The 17,889-nt window shown below is 38.0% G+C and overlaps 3 protein-coding genes across 3 annotated transcripts in view; all 3 read left to right on the top strand.

Moving 5' to 3' along the window:
• Nucleotides 1-17,625, top strand: part of LOC123865386 (LHFPL tetraspan subfamily member 3 protein) — a 34,955-nt gene extending 17,330 nt beyond the window's left edge. The window contains exons 2-4 of the mRNA XM_045906387.1: nucleotides 14,749-14,847; nucleotides 15,127-15,273; nucleotides 16,783-17,625. Of these exons, the coding sequence (XP_045762343.1) occupies nucleotides 14,749-14,847; nucleotides 15,127-15,273; nucleotides 16,783-16,982 (446 nt within the window). The 3' untranslated portion in view covers nucleotides 16,983-17,625. The remainder of the gene's footprint in view (nucleotides 1-14,748; nucleotides 14,848-15,126; nucleotides 15,274-16,782) is intronic.
• LOC123865382 (tektin-4-like) lies at nucleotides 1,821-3,482 on the top strand. The gene has a single exon (XM_045906382.1). It carries the CDS (start codon nucleotides 1,897-1,899, stop codon nucleotides 3,394-3,396), a length of 1,500 nt encoding a protein of 499 aa, XP_045762338.1. The 5' UTR covers nucleotides 1,821-1,896; the 3' UTR covers nucleotides 3,397-3,482.
• On the top strand, nucleotides 4,732-6,401 carry LOC123865381 (tektin-4-like). The gene has a single exon (XM_045906381.1). The coding sequence runs from the start codon at nucleotides 4,828-4,830 to the stop codon at nucleotides 6,346-6,348; it is 1,521 nt and encodes a 506-aa protein (XP_045762337.1). The 5' UTR covers nucleotides 4,732-4,827; the 3' UTR covers nucleotides 6,349-6,401.
• Nucleotides 17,626-17,889: the final 264 nt, after the last annotated feature.

Raw genomic sequence — 17,889 nt, 5'->3', positions numbered from 1 at the left:
ATCCGTTTGAAGCTGTAAGTGCCTTTCATGGGACATATAACTATGTCTACTTGCTTGGATGGACATGGAATTTAAGAGGTTCATTTTTTCGATGTGTAATGATTGCCATGAAACTTAGCTGATTCAAATGGGCAATGCAATTAAGAAATTGTTGTGTCTATAAGATTTAGTTCGATATGGCACCGATTTGAAAAATTTACAATTAACATCTGACTATACTACAAGTTATTCAATTCAACTTGAAAACCGGCAGTTTTGGAAAACAGCTCGTTTCTCACAGACTTTTCTATATTTGCGGTTCTTGGCCATAAGTTAATATCTCAGAGATCAAAAGAGATAGTTATTTGCATCATACAGATACTTCAGACGTGTATTTTTTAAGTTTCAACAAGATTTTCATAACAACATAGGAATATGGTACAGAATTATATAGCCATGATCTCATCACTGGCATAATGGTAACGGTTTGGCAAATCGATGCAGCAATATCCCTTTCCCAGCCATGGCATTAAAGTGCAAATTCATTACTCGCTACTGTTACGCAAGCCGCACGGTACTTTCATTTTTACATCCATTTGCCATAATCGCAACTCACAAACCATTGCTAGACATTTTTTATCCAATGCTAAGTACTTACTTATCAGTTATTGGCGCTTTTATTTTATTTATTTATTTAAACATCTCGTTAGCAAAATTACATGGAGTAAGAATGCAGGATACACTTTAAAAAAAACAAAAGGCGACCTTATCACTAAAGTGATATCTTCCAGGTAACTCGTACTGAAGAACTTATACTAGAACTGTAAGACATCTTTGTAATGAAGTTAAATGAAGTTCTTATCAAATAAACAGTTTTTATTCATAGTGGTCATTTGTATCGTCCCAATGCCCAACCACGGGTCTCTTCTCAGAATGAGATGGGTTTTACCGGTTTTGCCAACGTCCACCACGTCGCTGGCAAAGTGCGGATTGGGAAACTTTACTTACATACTTTTGAGAACCTTTGAAAAACTTTTCTTTTCCAGGTTTGCTAACGATGTTTTTGAAATGATAATTTCATTTCAATGAATCTATTTCAAAGTCAAGACTCTGCCAATCATTCTTTCATTAAAGCAAGTAATATTTAATTAAATTAAGAGTATAGACTATGAATGCATGCAGAAGTTATAAGTTTGTATGTAATTAATATCTATGGCAGAAAATATAAAACTATAAATCACTAAAGCACAACAAGTTCGCGTGCGAGAAATCAAGTTCCAGACCTTAGACTAAAATCACTTAGAAAGTGGTCAGCGAGCGGACACCTGATATTATAGCGAAACCAATGAAACTCGGAAAATGGTGGCCTTTAGAAACCGACGGATATTCTAAATTGCAAGTTTTCACCGTCCACCGCGCCGGAAAGAGAATAATAATGAGAGTGATAACTGCCTGACTGATAGTGTACCATTTACATAGGTATGAGCACCTTAATAGAACACTTTCTGTCATTCGCTCTATACAAATTTAGTTAGGTTCTCATTTGAATATTAACCAATAACACTCGATGTAATTTTGTTGTCTAGACGCATATATTACTTCCTACAATGTATAGCTACATAATTTCATTGAGCTTGATGGGTTAGTATTGAAATGAAAGCTAAACTACGTTTGTATGGAGCTCATTACGAATAAATCCCTCCTAGAATGCTATTGTTACTTTTTACAAATTTTTGTTTTGTGTGCGTGATTTTCCAATAAATAACTTGCCAAGATAATATACAAAACCTTTGTAGGGCTAAAAAAGAGTTCTTGAGTTTGATTAGATTTTGTCACGTCAATTGTGTGACATTTGGCATTTTTCAAATCATTTATTTTGTTGTTTTTTATTAAACCACGATTTAATTTATAATCGCGATGACTTCTTTTCCTGAAGATGACAAATGCCCACAAGTTTGTACAGATATTGGCGCTTTCAAAAAAGCTGCGAAATCTCCAGAGAAAGTCCAAGAAGAGATAAAGGCAGCTGAACAAGCAGCAGCCTCTCCGCCAGCTGAAGGAACTGCTTCTCATGCTCTTGAAGAGTCATCGGGATTGCATAGGCCTTCCCCATCGGGCGAAGAATATCTACCTAACTTGAAGCCTGGTCCTGATGGAAAAGTAGATTGGACGCCTCTCGGAGAAATGACAGGTACCAGACCTGCTGTCAACAAATACAGCCTAAGTAGATATTCCCTGAGTGAATGGAGAAAACATAACGAAGAAGTCCTGGACCCTGAAGTTATTAATGAATCAAATATCTTAGAATATAACGCGAAGACGTCTATGATGCAAGCTTTTGGTAATGTTGACAAACAACAGGGCGAAAATTTCAAAAGGTTGAGGCAGAAAGCCAGAGACATTTTCAGATGGAAAGTAGAAGTTGAACGAGCATGCAAAGCTATTACTGAAGAGGTAGAGTTGCTCGAAATAGAGAGGCAGCGCTTAAAAGGAGCTTCTAGAGTATTAATGTTACCCGAATCGATATCTAAAGAATGTCTAGACCTTCGTTCTAATAGATTTCAACCCGATCTAGTAGCAGATCTAGCCGAGCAAGAACTCATAAAAGAAATGAATTTAGTGAGTGAAGTTAGAGCGACATTAAAGAATACTCTTGATGAAATCGAACAACAAATGGCTATAAATAAAGCAGCAAAACATAGAATAGAATACGATTGGTGTGACAAAACTATGGCGTACAATACTGAGACTATTAACTTGAGTCTCAATACTAAATCGAATACAATTATGTTCAGACCGGGTTCTACTCGATTCAGTGAATATTCGGCACCTTTAGAGTATTGGGAGTTTTTCTGTAGGGAGAATGTACAGAATTGTGAAGCTGCTCGTCAAAAGTCTGCAGATTTGCGGAGTAGCCTTAACGCGATTTTAGTTAATGGCGGCAGGAAATTGCGCAATCAGGCAGACAGGACCGACATGGCCTTGGCAGAAACAGTCGCTATAACCCAAGAGCTGAATACGAAGCTAGAAGAGACATTGAGAACTACTCTTCAGAGAATAGCCGATATGGAAGGTTTGATTGCTAATTTGCAAGAGTCGATAAAGAAAATGGACGCTGCAATGAAGCTGGCCCAAACTAGGCTGGATAACAGAAACAATTGGAGACCTCACGGCGAAGCGGTGCGAGATCAGCCCCATCTTGGTTTGATAGAAGAGGTGAAGAAGATTCACGAGACTGTAACGTCTCTACTGGGACAATTAAAGAATGCAGAGCGAGTAAGGAACGATTTACTAAAAAAACGGATTGTTTTGGAAAGGGATATAGCATCGAAGAGAAAGACTTTGAACATTGATCGTGATAGGTGCGGCATGGTTCGCTCCCACTATCCTTCCGCTTCGGAATTGGCTGGATATTAATCATTACTGTTATTTGTTATTTAAATACTCTTTGTATTTTTTTGAATTCTGTTATTTGGCCTAAAATATATTTGTTCACGCTGTAATGGTTGTTCAAATCTTTGATGGTTAAGTAATTTTTTGCTTCTTCATGATCATCATGATCAACCCATCTTCGATCCACTAAACACGGGTCTTTAGCTGTAGTTTGCCACGCTGGCCAAGTGCGGATTGACAGACTTCACACACCTTCGAGAACATGGTAAACTCTCAGGCATGCAGGTTTCTTCACGATGTTTTCCTTCACCGTTAAAGCAAGTACTTAAAACGCTATGTGCGTTTTAAGTACTTGCTTTAACGGTCGTGCTCCGTACAGTTAGAGGTGCGTGCCCGGGATCGAACCGCCGAGATCCGACCTTTCGAATAAGAAGCGGGAGCCTTAATCATTAGGCTATCATGTCGTGACTCATTGAATTATTGGAGCACAATATTCTTTCGATAATAGTTACCTATTTTTTTTGTTTATCATCACTAAATTATTATTATAATACGAGTATGTAATGCAATAAATTCCGTCAACGGACCTAAACGTGCCAATCAATGTAATTCCAATAACCACACCTTTCACTGTGTATTGTCTCGAACTGCAAGTGCCGGTTGCGCAAGCGATGCGAATTCTATGTGAGGATGACATTTCATCAGCTTAATACTAACCGTGGATGCCTTGTTAAATTCCTCTGGTGATTTTGTTGCAATATACACAAACTATTAATCTCTTTATCGCTCGTCTTGCAATAGCTTACGCATAAAGTTCGCATATATAATTTTACGCAGTCTAATATTGCTGAAATTATTGCTTGAAATAATTTTTTACTCTCTTAACTCCGATTCTGTATTATATCCTTCCATTTTCTGGACGCGGGTTGTACGTTGACGTGTGACTGTATTGTGACTTATACCTGGCTAGATTAGATAAAGTTAAAATAACGGATCAATGATAGTAGGATAGCTATAAGACATATAGCAACATATAAACCGTTATTATTTGCGGAACACGGAATCTAGACCCAAGTACAGCAAAAATTGCTCTCGACAAAAACAATAACATTACATTACCATCCCACGAGGGTGGGAAACAATAGTTATGGTGTTACTACCACCTGCCATGGGATCTAAGATCTAACGAACTGTAAGTACTACTTATAGCGATCGATGTCTTGTCATATGATGTATAATACTCCATCGACTTTGTAGATAGATCCCACAGTATAATCTTGATGAACAGTTAATAATAAAAACTCTATTGAGAACCTACTAATACGCAAAAAATAAAAAAATGTTAATATATTAAATGTCAGTGTAGTATCATGAATTGACTTTTTTAGTATAATTTTTTTTATCTTTTATTATGTTAGTATTAAAAAGGAAATTATAATTTAAATTCAGGATAATATGGCGACAAATGATCGGTATACGTGTCCACATATCTGTCCAACCACCCGTGGACATGAGGAAGAAATTAAACCAGAAGAAGCTGCGGCCATTGACAAAACGGAAAATGCTCATGCCTCACCGTATGTACCTGGAAGAATCAAACCGCCAGAACCTAAGGTCTATCCCCCTGGCGCCCCGCCAAAGTATCTTCCCCAACCTACAGATAGTACCAGTGGAGATATTCTTATGATGGGACCTATTGGCCCTTGGGCAGCAGGCCATTTAGATTGGTCGCCACATGCCGGCACAACGGGCGTTAGACCAGTCGTCGATAAATACTCCATAACCAGATATTCTACTGGAGAGTGGCGAAAGAACAATCAGTTTACCCTCACTCCACGAGCGACCGATAAAGCGAAGGCTTTGGAAGCGCAAGCTAAGATGGATATCCAAAACACTTTTATCAATATGGATAAAAAACACGATGAATCTAATAAAAAGTTGAACAGTCGAATCAAAGACTTGTCGTATTGGAAAGAACAGGTTCAGCTAGCATTGGACAGAATTACTGAGGAGCTGGCTATGTTAGATGAAAATAGAGCCCGATTGAAAGGTGCTTGTAGAATATTAATGTTGCCTGAAGCGATATCTAGAGAATGTTTGGAGCTCCGCACGAGTAGATATGAGCCCGATTTAGTCAGAGACGAAGCCGAGCAGGAGTTAATTAAAGAAGTAGCCATTGTGGGGGAAATAAGAAGAGTATTTAATAATACTTTAGCAAAAACTGAAAGGCAAATTGAAATGAATAAAGCGGCCAAGGCTGCCATCGAACTCGACTGGAGTGATAAGGAAGTATCTTTAAAACTCGACAGGCTAAATGCCATGCTATCTCCACAGTCCAATTTAGTATTGGCCCACCCCGGCGTCACCAGGTGGCCTGAAAATAGCACTACGCTCGAATATTGGGAGCACTATTGCTCAGAGAGCATCAGAAATTGTGAAGAGGTTAGGAAAAAGTCTGAGCAACTTCGAGCAGATTTGATGACGGCCATCATTAAGGGAGGTCAAGATATGAAAATCCAAGCGGACAGAACCAACGCTGCACTAGCTGAAACGATAGACGCAACGGAACAGCTGTGTGAAAAATTAGAAGAAAATTTAAAAGAGAATTTACAAAAGATCGCTGATATAGAAAATCTAATAGATCATATTAAAGAGTCGTTACGGAATATACAGGAAAGGAATAAATGTGTTATGACCAGACTTCACGGTCGCAATTATGAGCGACCGAACGTGGAAAATTGTCGGGATGAGGCCCAGTACGCTTTGATGGCAGAGGCTAAATTTATAAAAGAATCGTCCGCGTCGCTGCAAGACAAGTTGAGGCAAGCAGAAGCGGTGAGGTCGGAGCTGATGAAGTATCGAGGAGAGTTAGAGAAGGACATCGCTTGTAAGCGCAAGAGTCTCAATATAGACAAGGATCGATGCGCCAGAGTTCGCGCTCACATGCCCACTCCAGAAGAATTCGCAGGAGGTTAAAATATGAATTACATACGACTTTATTTAACTGTTAATAAAAACAAATAACAATATTGACTATTACTTATTGTTTAATAACCTTCTTACCTCTATGTATAATTTAGGTACTTCATACTTATGAGATTTTATAAACAGAAGTTCATATTTACATGCTATTTATAAGGTTAAGCAATTAAATATCACTTGCTGTAACGGTGAAGGAAAACATCGTAAGGAAACCTGCATGCCTGAGAGTTCTATATGTTCTCAAAGGTGTGTGAAGCTTGCCAATCCGCACAAGGCCAGCGTGGCGGACTATGGCCTAAACCCTTCTCATTCTGAGAGGAGACCCGTACTCAGTAGTGGGGCGGAAATGGGTTGATAAGATGTGTGAAGTCTGCCAATCCACACTTGGCCATTGTGGCGGACTATGGTCTCCCTTCTCATTCTGAGAGAAGAGACCTGTGTTCAGTAGTGGGCCAGCGATCACAGGTTGATCATGATGACGATGAAGTTGAAAACTTGAAAATTACTGCGAATGCCTATAAGAATTTCATTACAAAGTCACTCTTTTTTACAAAATATAGCGTGAGATAACATTGTAATTTTTACTGGAATCAGTAGGATAAGCTATTACAAAATACGAGTGGTAACTAAAAAGTGGGCCGAATGGCTCAACACGTAGTAATTGTCTACTTATTAACTAAACAATACAGATTTTAATGATAACAGCAATAATGACTTAATGAGGGGCCACTTTTAATGGCCTTTTAAATATATTTTTTACAGTATCGGATACGACCTCCAAACGATTTATGCTTATTGGCTGAGTCTGAGAAGTTCTCAGATTTAAGTAATACATAGGTTACTGCAGGAATTTTCTCATTTAACTGGTTCATGTCCGAGTCTAAGTACCTATTTGACAAACTTCCTTGTAGATTGATTCAACAACTCATTTCGACCGATTTTAATCGTCACTAGCTTTTGCCCGCGACTTCGTCCGCGTACTACACAAATTTCAAACCCCTATTTTCCCACCTACGTGGTTAAATTTTCAAAAATCGTTTCTTAGGGGATGTCAGTCATAATAGGCTACCTGCATTCCGATCATAGACTTACGAATTTTTCGCTACATTCCGATACCCCCCACCATGAATATTTGAGCTGTGCATTGATAGATCAATCAATCAGTCAGCTTTGCCATTTATATTTAGATAGATGTAATATAAACGTTACATATCTATGTATATTTCGAATATTTTTTAGATTATGAGCGTTTTGTTGTACAATCCAACTGTCTGAGTGCAATAAAAATATCGACAGTACTTGGTTGAGATCATTGAGATGAAAGAACAGCTGTCGAACTAACGTCTATGTAACAGAGTTTTAGAGAGAATGCTTCTTATGTAACATGGAATCATTGTAATAAAGGTTATGAGCCGTAACCACCTACTTATTGCAAGTGCTAAGATATTTGCCGGATGTAACACATTCCAATTTTTTCACCTTTGAACACTTTACCCAGTCTTACGGTCTACCTACTTTCAATTCCATCAAACCGAGAAATACAAAGTGTTAGGCAACAAAAGTCTAATTGCACACACACACGTTTTAAAAATCTATTAAAAAATTATATCTAAAGTAGTTATGGTCCAAAAAAAAGCAATTGAAGACTATGGAAATGATAAAAACGCGAGGATTTGACTTGCTCCAGCAATGCGCGGGACTGCATTCTATTCATCTTTGATTTTGTTCAATTTACAACAATGACATATTAATATTATTGTAAATTGAACATTTGAAAAGAGCAACTTGCTGGTTGGTGCACTTGCTGGTTCTTTTCAGCAGAAGGAAGAGCATTCCGAACCAGTGAAAGATACACTTGACGATTCGAAAGCACTTGTAAAACTTTGTTAATAATAAAAGTATTTCTATTTCTTTGGTGACTTTGTTTCGGACTTTATAGTTTCATCGCCATCTTTATTATCAACCGATTGAGGCTAGCAACAGAGAGCGTTTTAATTGGTAAAACTACATATAGCCCGATCTCTCCCTAAAAAAATCGGGTATCTTAAGAAGATTAATCCCCCTTCGTCAAAAAAAAACTCTTTCGATTTATTTTTCTATGGCGAATTAGTTAGTTTCGGACTTAATCCCGCAAAGAATCAAAGTCAAAGTGTCGTTATTATCTGTAACCTAAAGACACAGATTACGGATCGTTCCATGCGTTATGTTACGCAAGGCGTCAACGATCACCATTTATCTGGATTTGGCACGAACTTCAGTACGTGACAACATGTTATTATCTCCTTACATAGTTATATCTTTAACGGCCATATTTCACATGTTTCGCGTTTTTCGCGTTCTTGCAGAATATTGCAACTATTTCCATTACATTAGCTTTGTAAACGAATGCAGTACTGTAATTACTCCATCCATTTGAAATAGCTGCGTAGATGATGTTGGCTTTTCTATTTTAAGTAGGTACCTACTGTGTGTCCAAGATTTTTTTGGTTACCTAGTTATTTCTCTTCATATTTCTCCTTTGGGGCTGTAGGTATGTGGCCTTCAAGGCCTGTATGAGTTCGACCGTGCCCGATCCATTGTGATCGCCACCAATTTGATACTTTCCGTGTCAATCCTTGAGACCGCCAGGTATAGCAGCACTTTTCTGACTAGAATTAGAGTAGCTTCCTCAGCAGGGTGTGCGATATGTTTCCCTGTATAGATACAGTGATTATTATTATTAATTTAAATGATAAAAAAGAGTGGATTTGACTCGCAGCTCGCTCCAACAATGCACGGGACAGTAATTACTTAGGTCTATGTACCTGTATGAGTATTTATTCGTCCAAGACCTGTATAATATGACATACCTACCTACGAGTATATTAATACTAATGTAAATCGAAACTGAATTTTGAGCAATCGCCGAGTTTCTTGCTGGCTCTATCAGAAGGAAATGCATTCCGAACCAGTAGCAGATGCATTTGACGATTCAAAAGTACCTACCTGTAAAAGTTTACCACCAAAAACATTTCATGTAAAAAGGTAGCCAAGACTCACAAGTTCATAATGTTTTCACTGTTAAAAAGTTATGAGATCTCTAGTAGAGCCAAGCCCCTAGCTGAGCTTAGATTTGTGCTGGCCATGGGACCTATCCCAAGTCCAAAGTAATATAGCTCTTAAATGTTCTTGACTGTATCAAATTTATAACAATAAATAACAAATCACTCTACTTACAAGCTCTGATTCTACAAACCCTATATCTTGGTAAAAAAAGGACGGCTTGGCCGTTTAATGTTCGTAAAACTATTACATGACATAACATATTTTAAGGCCTTAAGGAATAGTTTGTTCGACAATTACTAATTTGTATTGTACTTCGTGATGGTCGCAGAAGCAATTCCGGGCTTAGATGTCATTTCAGATAAAAAATCCACGAACATTAAACGGCCAAGCCGTACTTTTTTTACCAAGATATAGGGTTTGTAGAATCAGAGCTTGTAAGTAGAGTGATTTGTTATTTATTGTTATAAATTTGATACAGTCAAGAACATTTAAGAGCTATATTACTTTGGACTTGGGATAGGTCCCATGGCCAGCACAAATCTAAGCTCAGCTAGGGGCTTGGCTCTACTAGAGATCTCATAACTTTTTAACAGTGAAAACATTATGAACTTGTGAGTCTTGGCTACCTTTTTACATGAAATGTTTTTGGTGGGATTTCATTTCTTTTTGGCAGGTGCCCTAGATTTTTTTGGATCTATTTTTTGTAGGTACATCATTTTCATGGCCCACTCTCTATCGTTACCTCTTCTTTTAAAAGCTTTTATTCAACTTGCAATGTACTCCTATGTAAATATGTTTGTTCGGGTGGAATCTTGCAACTCAATTTTGAAGCAGATATACCAAATTTCAGTCTTTTAGGACTTCAGGAAACACAGATACTTGGTACGTTTGATAAATCTGCCACGGACATCTTATCCTGAAAACTTTAGAATTCGAGCAACAGATTTTACAGATATGCATCTCATATACGAGGGGATGAAGGGGGACCCGATTTCTTAATTTATCTGTTGTTCATAATTGTTGAAATTCCTACTTAATGCCAAATTTCAGTCTTCTAGAACTTCAGAAAGTACCCTAGAATTTGTGACTAGAGGTTTTGAATGTCGATAAATCTGAAACTATAAAAGCTAGACAATTGATACTCAGTGCGTTTAATGAATCTGCCAAGGACATCTTATCCTGAAAATATCAGCATTCTAGCGATAGAATTTACAGATTTGCTTCCCCCATACAGAGGCGTAGAGGGGTGAAATTTCCAATTTCTTAATTTTCCTGTAGTTTGTATGCAATTTCTAGTCTACATACCAAATTTCAGTCTTCTAGGACTTCGGGAAGTACCCTAGAATTACAGACTAGAAGTTTTGACTGTCAATAAATCTGAAACTATAAAAGCTAGACAATTGATACTCAATGCGTTTAATAAATCTGCCAAGGACATCTTCTCCTGAAAATATCAGCATTCTAGCGACAGAATTTACAGATTTGCTTTTCTCATAAGAGGCGTAGAGGGGGGGAATTTCCAAAGTCTTAATTTTCCTATAGTTTGTATGCAATTTATAGTCTACATACCAAATTTCAGTCTTCTAGGACTTCGGGAAGTGCCCTAGAATTACAGACTAGAAGTTTGACTGTCAATAAATCTGAAACTATAAAAGCTAGACAATTGATACTCAGTGCGTTTAATAAGTCTGCCAAGGACATCTTATCCTGAAAATATCAGCATTCTAGCGACAGAATTTACAGATTTGCTTTTCTCATAAAAGGCGTAGTGGGGGGGAATTTCCAAAGTCTTAATTTTCCTGTAGTTTTTATGCAATTTCTAGTCTACATACCAAATTTCAGTCTTCTAGGACTTCGGGAAGTGCTCTAGAATTACAGACTAGAAGTTTGACTGTCAATAAATCTGAAACTATAAAAGCTAGACAATTGATACTCAGTGCGTTTAATAAGTTTGCCAAGGACATCTTATCCTGAAAATATCAGCATTCTAGCGACAGAATTTACAGATTTGCTTTTCTCATAAGAGGCGTAGAGGGGGGGAAATTCCAAAGTCTTAATTTTCCTGTAGTTTGTATGCAATTTCTAGTCTACATACCAAATTTCAGTCTTCTAGGACTTCGGGAAGTGCCCTAGAATTACTGACTAGAAGTTTGACTGACAATAAATCTGAAACTATAAAAGCTAGACAATTGATACTCAGTGCGTTTAATAAGTCTGCCAAGGACATCTTATCCTGAAAATATCAGCATTCTAGCAACAGAATTTACAGATTTGCTTTTCTCATAAGAGGCGTAGTGGGGGGGAATTTCCAAAGTCTTAATTTTCCTGTAGTTTGTATGCAATTTCTAGTCTACATACCAAATTTCAGTCTTCTAGGACTTCGGGAAGTACCTTAGAGGTTTTGATGATCATCAGTGAGGGACGAAATCGGCGTATTTTAGGTATCAATAAATCTGTAACCATAAAAGCTAGATATTTTATATTTGGTATATTTGGTAAATTTGCTGAGGACACCTTATACTAAAAATTTCAGCTTTCTAGCGTCATCCAGACCGAAGTTATGACGGGTCGAAAATACGGCGAAACACTTCGAGAAAAAGGTACGTAGCGCCCCAGCCGCCGCGTTTGGCTCGTCTTGGCGGGGGCACTGCCGTGCCCCCTGATTTGAATAAAAAATCTTTCTATTTTTATTAGCAAACATGTGAGAAAAATGAAGTAAGTCGTTACAGTTAAACACTAATTACAATTCTTCGTTTACGCTCTAGGTATTTCTGTGGGAGAATAGCTGAATAGTTTAATGTGAAATGTTAGTTTAACAATATTTAATTATTTGCAACATTACAAAGTCGTGGGAGCATTGTTAGTTGTGAGGAAAGATGCCACTGGTCTAGCTGGTCTAGTCCATCTAGAATAGTTTCCGAAATTATTACCTATGTGTATGGTATAGCTTACGTTATGATATTGAGGAGCTGGCGAACAAAACGGTGTAATTGCGCCAATTTAAATTTTACAGGAGCAAAAAACGGAATGAAAGTTCTGAAAAAGAACTGTTAAAACTTTACCGTAATTGTACCATTTTGACCAAAACCACGAACTTTGGACAGTTTTAGCATATTTTTAGGCTGTTTTACATAGAAATGTCTTCAAGTTTGTATTCAATGATCGAAATCGTGAACCTTGGGCTCAATTTTAGCAGATTTGTGTTTAGTTGGCCAAAAACGTCCGATTAAAGATAGATAGATAATCCATTGATTTGTTTTATTTTCAGTTACCATTGTAATGTTATGAAAGCATAAAATTACAATAAGATGGTTACACTAGTAGGTATGATTCGCTTCACAAATTGTGTAATGTTGAATGTAACACTTGCATTTTGTAATGTTCCTATATGCATATTACACAGATCATAAAGTTGTTAAAATCTGTTAGCCATTTGCATTAACCTGGGTATTAATGGTAATTTCGTTACTTAGGTAACTAGTTAGTACCGAATATAACTCTATAGTTTATACTCTATACACTTTGGCTATTTCTGTACTTTTAGTAGGTAGATTTTTATGTTTTAGTGCCTAGTTAAGTTTTTAAGTCGCTTTTTGCCTAACGACTTCCAAATACTATGCATATCCTATTTACCTAATACCTATCCTATTTATACGATTCCATGCCTCAAAAGAAAAAACGGAACTCTTATAGGATTACTTTATTGTTTATCTGTCTGTCTGTCTGTCTGTCTGTCTATCCGTCCGTCCGTTTAAATCAATTTCTGCCTAACGACTTCTAAATACTACGTATATCCTATTTACCTAATACCTATCGTATTTCTAGGGTTCCTTGCCTCTAAAGGAGAAGCGGAACTCTTATAGGATCATTTTGTTGTTTGTCTGTCTATCTGTCTGTCCGTCTATCTGTCTGTCGTGTCTGTCAAGAAAACCTATAGGGTACTTCCTGTTGACCTAGTTCATATCATGAAATTTGGCAGGTAGGTCTTATAGCACAAGTAAAAATCCGAAAACCGTGAATTTGTGGTTTCATCACAAAAAATCACGACATTACCCTTTGCGTACGGAATTCTAAAATCAGTGAGGCCATAGATCTCAGCATTTCAAGGCATAAATCATATCCTGTATCCTATCGTTAGTTAGGAAACGATCTCCTTATCTCCTTATCAATCTCCGATCATCATCCTTGAGGCAACAACAATACCGGCTACCAAGTAACGATTCTATGTGAACGCTGAACAATACAATCGAATTCCCATGGGTTTTTTATTTGCCTTGCGTCGCTTTTTGCTGAAGGCTTTTTCATTTTTGTCTGATTGCACTATCGCTTGATCGCTTGTTGATTTTTAATACGAAGTTTGCCTAAGTACAGACTACAGAGGTATGAAATTATATGAAAACTAAATTAGGTGTGCTACTGCCAAGTGCCAGCCTGACCTAGATACCATTTTATACCTTTACCAAACCCTTGGGTCTAGATTAAAAAAAAAAAAAAGAATATTAGCCAATTTTAAACATGACTATCAATCCCCTTCCCTTCCAACTAAGCGTAAAGCTTGTGCTAGGAGTAGGTACGACAATAGTGCAACCGATGGGATTTGAACCGCCGACCTTTCGGGTTTCAGTCCGCTCCTATAACCGTTGAGCTATTGAGGCTTATAATGAGAATATTCCTCCTCTCAATGAGGCAGAAGCTTGAGAATTACCTACCTAACTAACTATTCGTTTTACTCTGTACCAGTTTAAACAAACATTGAAAACACTTGCACTTTTGCTCAAATCTTCGCCACTATTATGAGCACTTCAGTGCCAAAATGAGTTTAGAAATCGGTTTTGTGTAACAGTGGGTAACCCTTTCCCTCCGACACGGTTTCTCTGAGGTCCGGCGGAGCGTGGATGAAATGATCGCTTTCGTTCCGAATCACCGTAAAATATCAACTCATTGCCTTTTCACGTAATCGCAGCTGCCGAGTTTCACTTTTTACTTCTAATTCATTGCTATTACACCAATCAGCCACTAAGATAGATCTTTCTAAAGTACAGGGCACAGGTGGCATTAGAAATATAGTATAGAAAGATTTTTTCTATACGTAAGAGTATCTTTTTCTACTTCTTATTCAACTAAACTTTTACAACTAGTGCTTTTGAATCGTCAAGGTACCATCAATATTTCCGCAGTAAATTAACGACGATTTATCTAAGTGCTTATTTTAATTTTGGAAAAGCTAAGCTGCTAAGCAATTATGCTTATTGGAGAAATGGGGCAAGATACTTAACCTTAATCAAACAAAAAATGGTGGAAAAGTTGGTGAAGCAGAGATTCGTAATGTAAGTGGTCGTGTTGTTCCAGCTGCGTGCATGGTGGCCGGCGTGGCGGTGTTCCCCGCGGGCTGGAGCGAGACCGCCGTGCAGGAGACCTGTGGGCCCACCGCCGACCAGTACAACATAGGTAACATATCGCTCATACACCACAATACACGGCTAGCACGCTGAATACCTGTACTATTGTGTATTATGAAGGCTGAAGCAGCAAAGGCCAAATACCGAATTGTGGAGGAGGTTTTTAGTCCGTAGGTCACTGCGAAACACCTGCAGTGGAGTCGGGTATACCAGACATTTTTGTTTTTATAGCATCTCCACTGTTTACCCATATTCGCAATAAAGAAATTTGCTTTCATTTACTTATGCTCTGCACTAATAAAGGCGTGGTGTATGTTTGGTCGTGCAGGCCGCTGCCACGTGCGCTGGGCGTACCTGCTGGCAGTGATCGGCTGCCTCGACGGCATCGTGCTGGCGGCGCTGGCCTTCATCCTGGCCACCCGCCACGTGCGCCTGCAGCCAGACACTGCCTACCCCTCGCCTTCGCTATACAAAGGTAACTCCTTCATCCATCTACGAGTTCAGTACTACCACTTTCATAAGTTATGCTGATGTACCTGCGCAGAAGTCTTATTTTTGAATCTCGCCACGTGCGCCTTCAGAGCTAGACACTGCCTACCCCTCGCCTTCACTATACAAAGGAAACTAAATTAAGCGTAAAGCTTGTGGTAGCCGGTTTGAACCGACGACCTTTCGGTTTTCAGTCCGCTCCTTTAACCGTTGAGCTATCGAGGCTATGATTGTTGGGTAGGTATTGGGTTACTCGTCTTATGAATATGAATGACAGTGCGCGGTGACACAGTTCCAGCGTACAGGAATTTGTGTCACGTCCTCTGCGCACAGACTTGAGCCCGTCCGGACCTAAGAGGATTACTGACTCGTTTCCATTTTAGAGTTCCGTAAAGTATAAAAAGAACCCTTGTGCTACGACTAAGTCCTGTTGCATAGAAGCAGGCGTTGTCTTGTGAAAGACCACGATACACAAGAAACAAAAGCTTAATCTGGATTTAATTACTTAGGTACTAAAAGGTAGTTTTAACGGTTGTTAGTAAAGAAACGGAACATCATGATTCGTGATCTCGCCTGAGCAAATATTTCAACGATGAATCATTATTATTATAATCACACCTTACGCGAGCAATCCTAATAACCGGTTAGTAAATAAAGTATTGAAAAAAAAGAACGAAGGCCCGTATGGTCAAGCACATTTTTCAAAAGTAAAACGGTATCAATTGAAAATAATATAACTCGCTATCCTTGCACTTTGTAATAAAATAACAATCACACAATAATATAATTCCCGTGTTAATGACAAAGGTTCTTGGACAGGATGTAAATTGATCTATAAAGGAATTTGATACTGAAGCCAACCTTGCAACTTACATTTATGCATAAACAGTCCTTATTAACATGTAAATAAGTATTAAAATGCAACAAAACGTTACATTTGGAATCGCTATTTTGTATAGGTGCGTGTATGTAGGAGGTACTAATCTCTGAAACTAATGATCCAGTTTCAAAAATTCTTTCACCATTTGCAAGGTACTACATTATTTACAGATGAGCATAGACATCATGACTGTATTTTCATCAGGTTGGATTTTTCGAAATTCTCACGGGATGTGGAATAAGGAGGATTTTTAATTTTTACAGAACGCTAGTTATCGACTATGTATTAGATAGTATAGAGGGCTACTTTTACAAAAATAATATTATAATCCTGTATAATCTCATCTACCTACTACTTTTTGCTACTGGATATTTCCCTTTGGAAAACAGAAGTTCTTTTCATTACGGGCCACTACTGACCACGGGTCTCCTCTCAGAATGAGAAGGGTTTATAGGCCATAGTCTGTCACGCTGGCCAAGTGCAGATTGGCAGGCTTATGGACAACTCTCGGACATGCAGGTTTCCTCAAGATGTTTTCCTTCACCGTTAAAGCAAGTGATATTTAAATGCTGTTCTTTTACCTACGTCTAATGATCATTATGGTGTGTGTTCCAGGTGAAGTGAACAACGCCTACGTGACGGACGCGACGTCAGTGTCCGGCTCCCGCAAGTCGCTCGCGCTGCAGCCCGTGCTGCTCATGCACCCGCACCCCCACGCGCCCCTCGACCTGGACACCTACTCCCATTACTCCGGCAGAACGGCGCGCTCCAAGCACGGCATCTACGCCAACACCATGCACAACTACCAGCTGTAAACCACCACGTAGTTTACAACCACTCGGATAGATGGCAGTATTTCAAAACATCGTAGTTCACAACTGTATTAATAGATGGCGCTACCTCAAGACAAGGTAGTTTACAAACATATTGATAGATGGCGTTATCTCATGATGTTCCACTTCAAATGACAACATAGTTCATGCCCATTTAGCAGATGGCGCTGTTGTAGAATTTTAATTTAGTTTTCACATGGCGTTGTGTGTCACATATAAATTGTTTGGATTTTGTAATTTGTTTGAACTACCAAAATATTTAACGAATTTTATTCTACTGTGTAATTTAGTTATAACTTATAATAAATAGATTGTCATACCTTTATTTAACATTAATTTTATCAAAGAATCTTTATTGTTCTACGTAGGTTCGTACCTGACCTGATAATTTTTAAATTGTATAATTTAGGTACTTATTAGGTCTTTATTTTGTAGAGTTTGTAAATAGATTTAATATTTTTAGTTAAATAAAGTACAATAGCACTTAACTAGACGTTAATAAATATAAAAACCAATTGTACAACGACGTTACTTGTGCCTTGAATAAGAATTTATATAATTTTAGTAAAAGGATTAAAGTTAAGTGAATTTATAAAATTATGAATAAAGTAAGTTTTTATGAATATCTTTTTTTGTTCTTTTCCCCAAGTTCTGAACATCTTTTGAATAACTTTCTTTCTACTAGGTAGTTGAGTAAGTTGGTAATTATGGGCTTTGAAGATTTTGACTCGCCTAGTAGTCCGCCATTTTTCTTTTTTTGCAAAATAGTGGTCACACAAAATCTGTATTACGTTTTCGAGATATGTATAAGTTATCAAAGTTGTACTGATGGCTAGACCAGATGAGTAGATGAGTCCTACTCTGTGGCTACTACTGATGCACTAATGAT

This window comes from Maniola jurtina, chromosome 5, assembly GCF_905333055.1.
Source record: "Maniola jurtina chromosome 5, ilManJurt1.1, whole genome shotgun sequence".
NCBI lineage: Eukaryota > Metazoa > Arthropoda > Insecta > Lepidoptera > Nymphalidae > Maniola > Maniola jurtina.
Note: the sequence above shows the minus strand (reverse complement) of the source record. Positions and strands in the feature narration are given on the sequence as shown.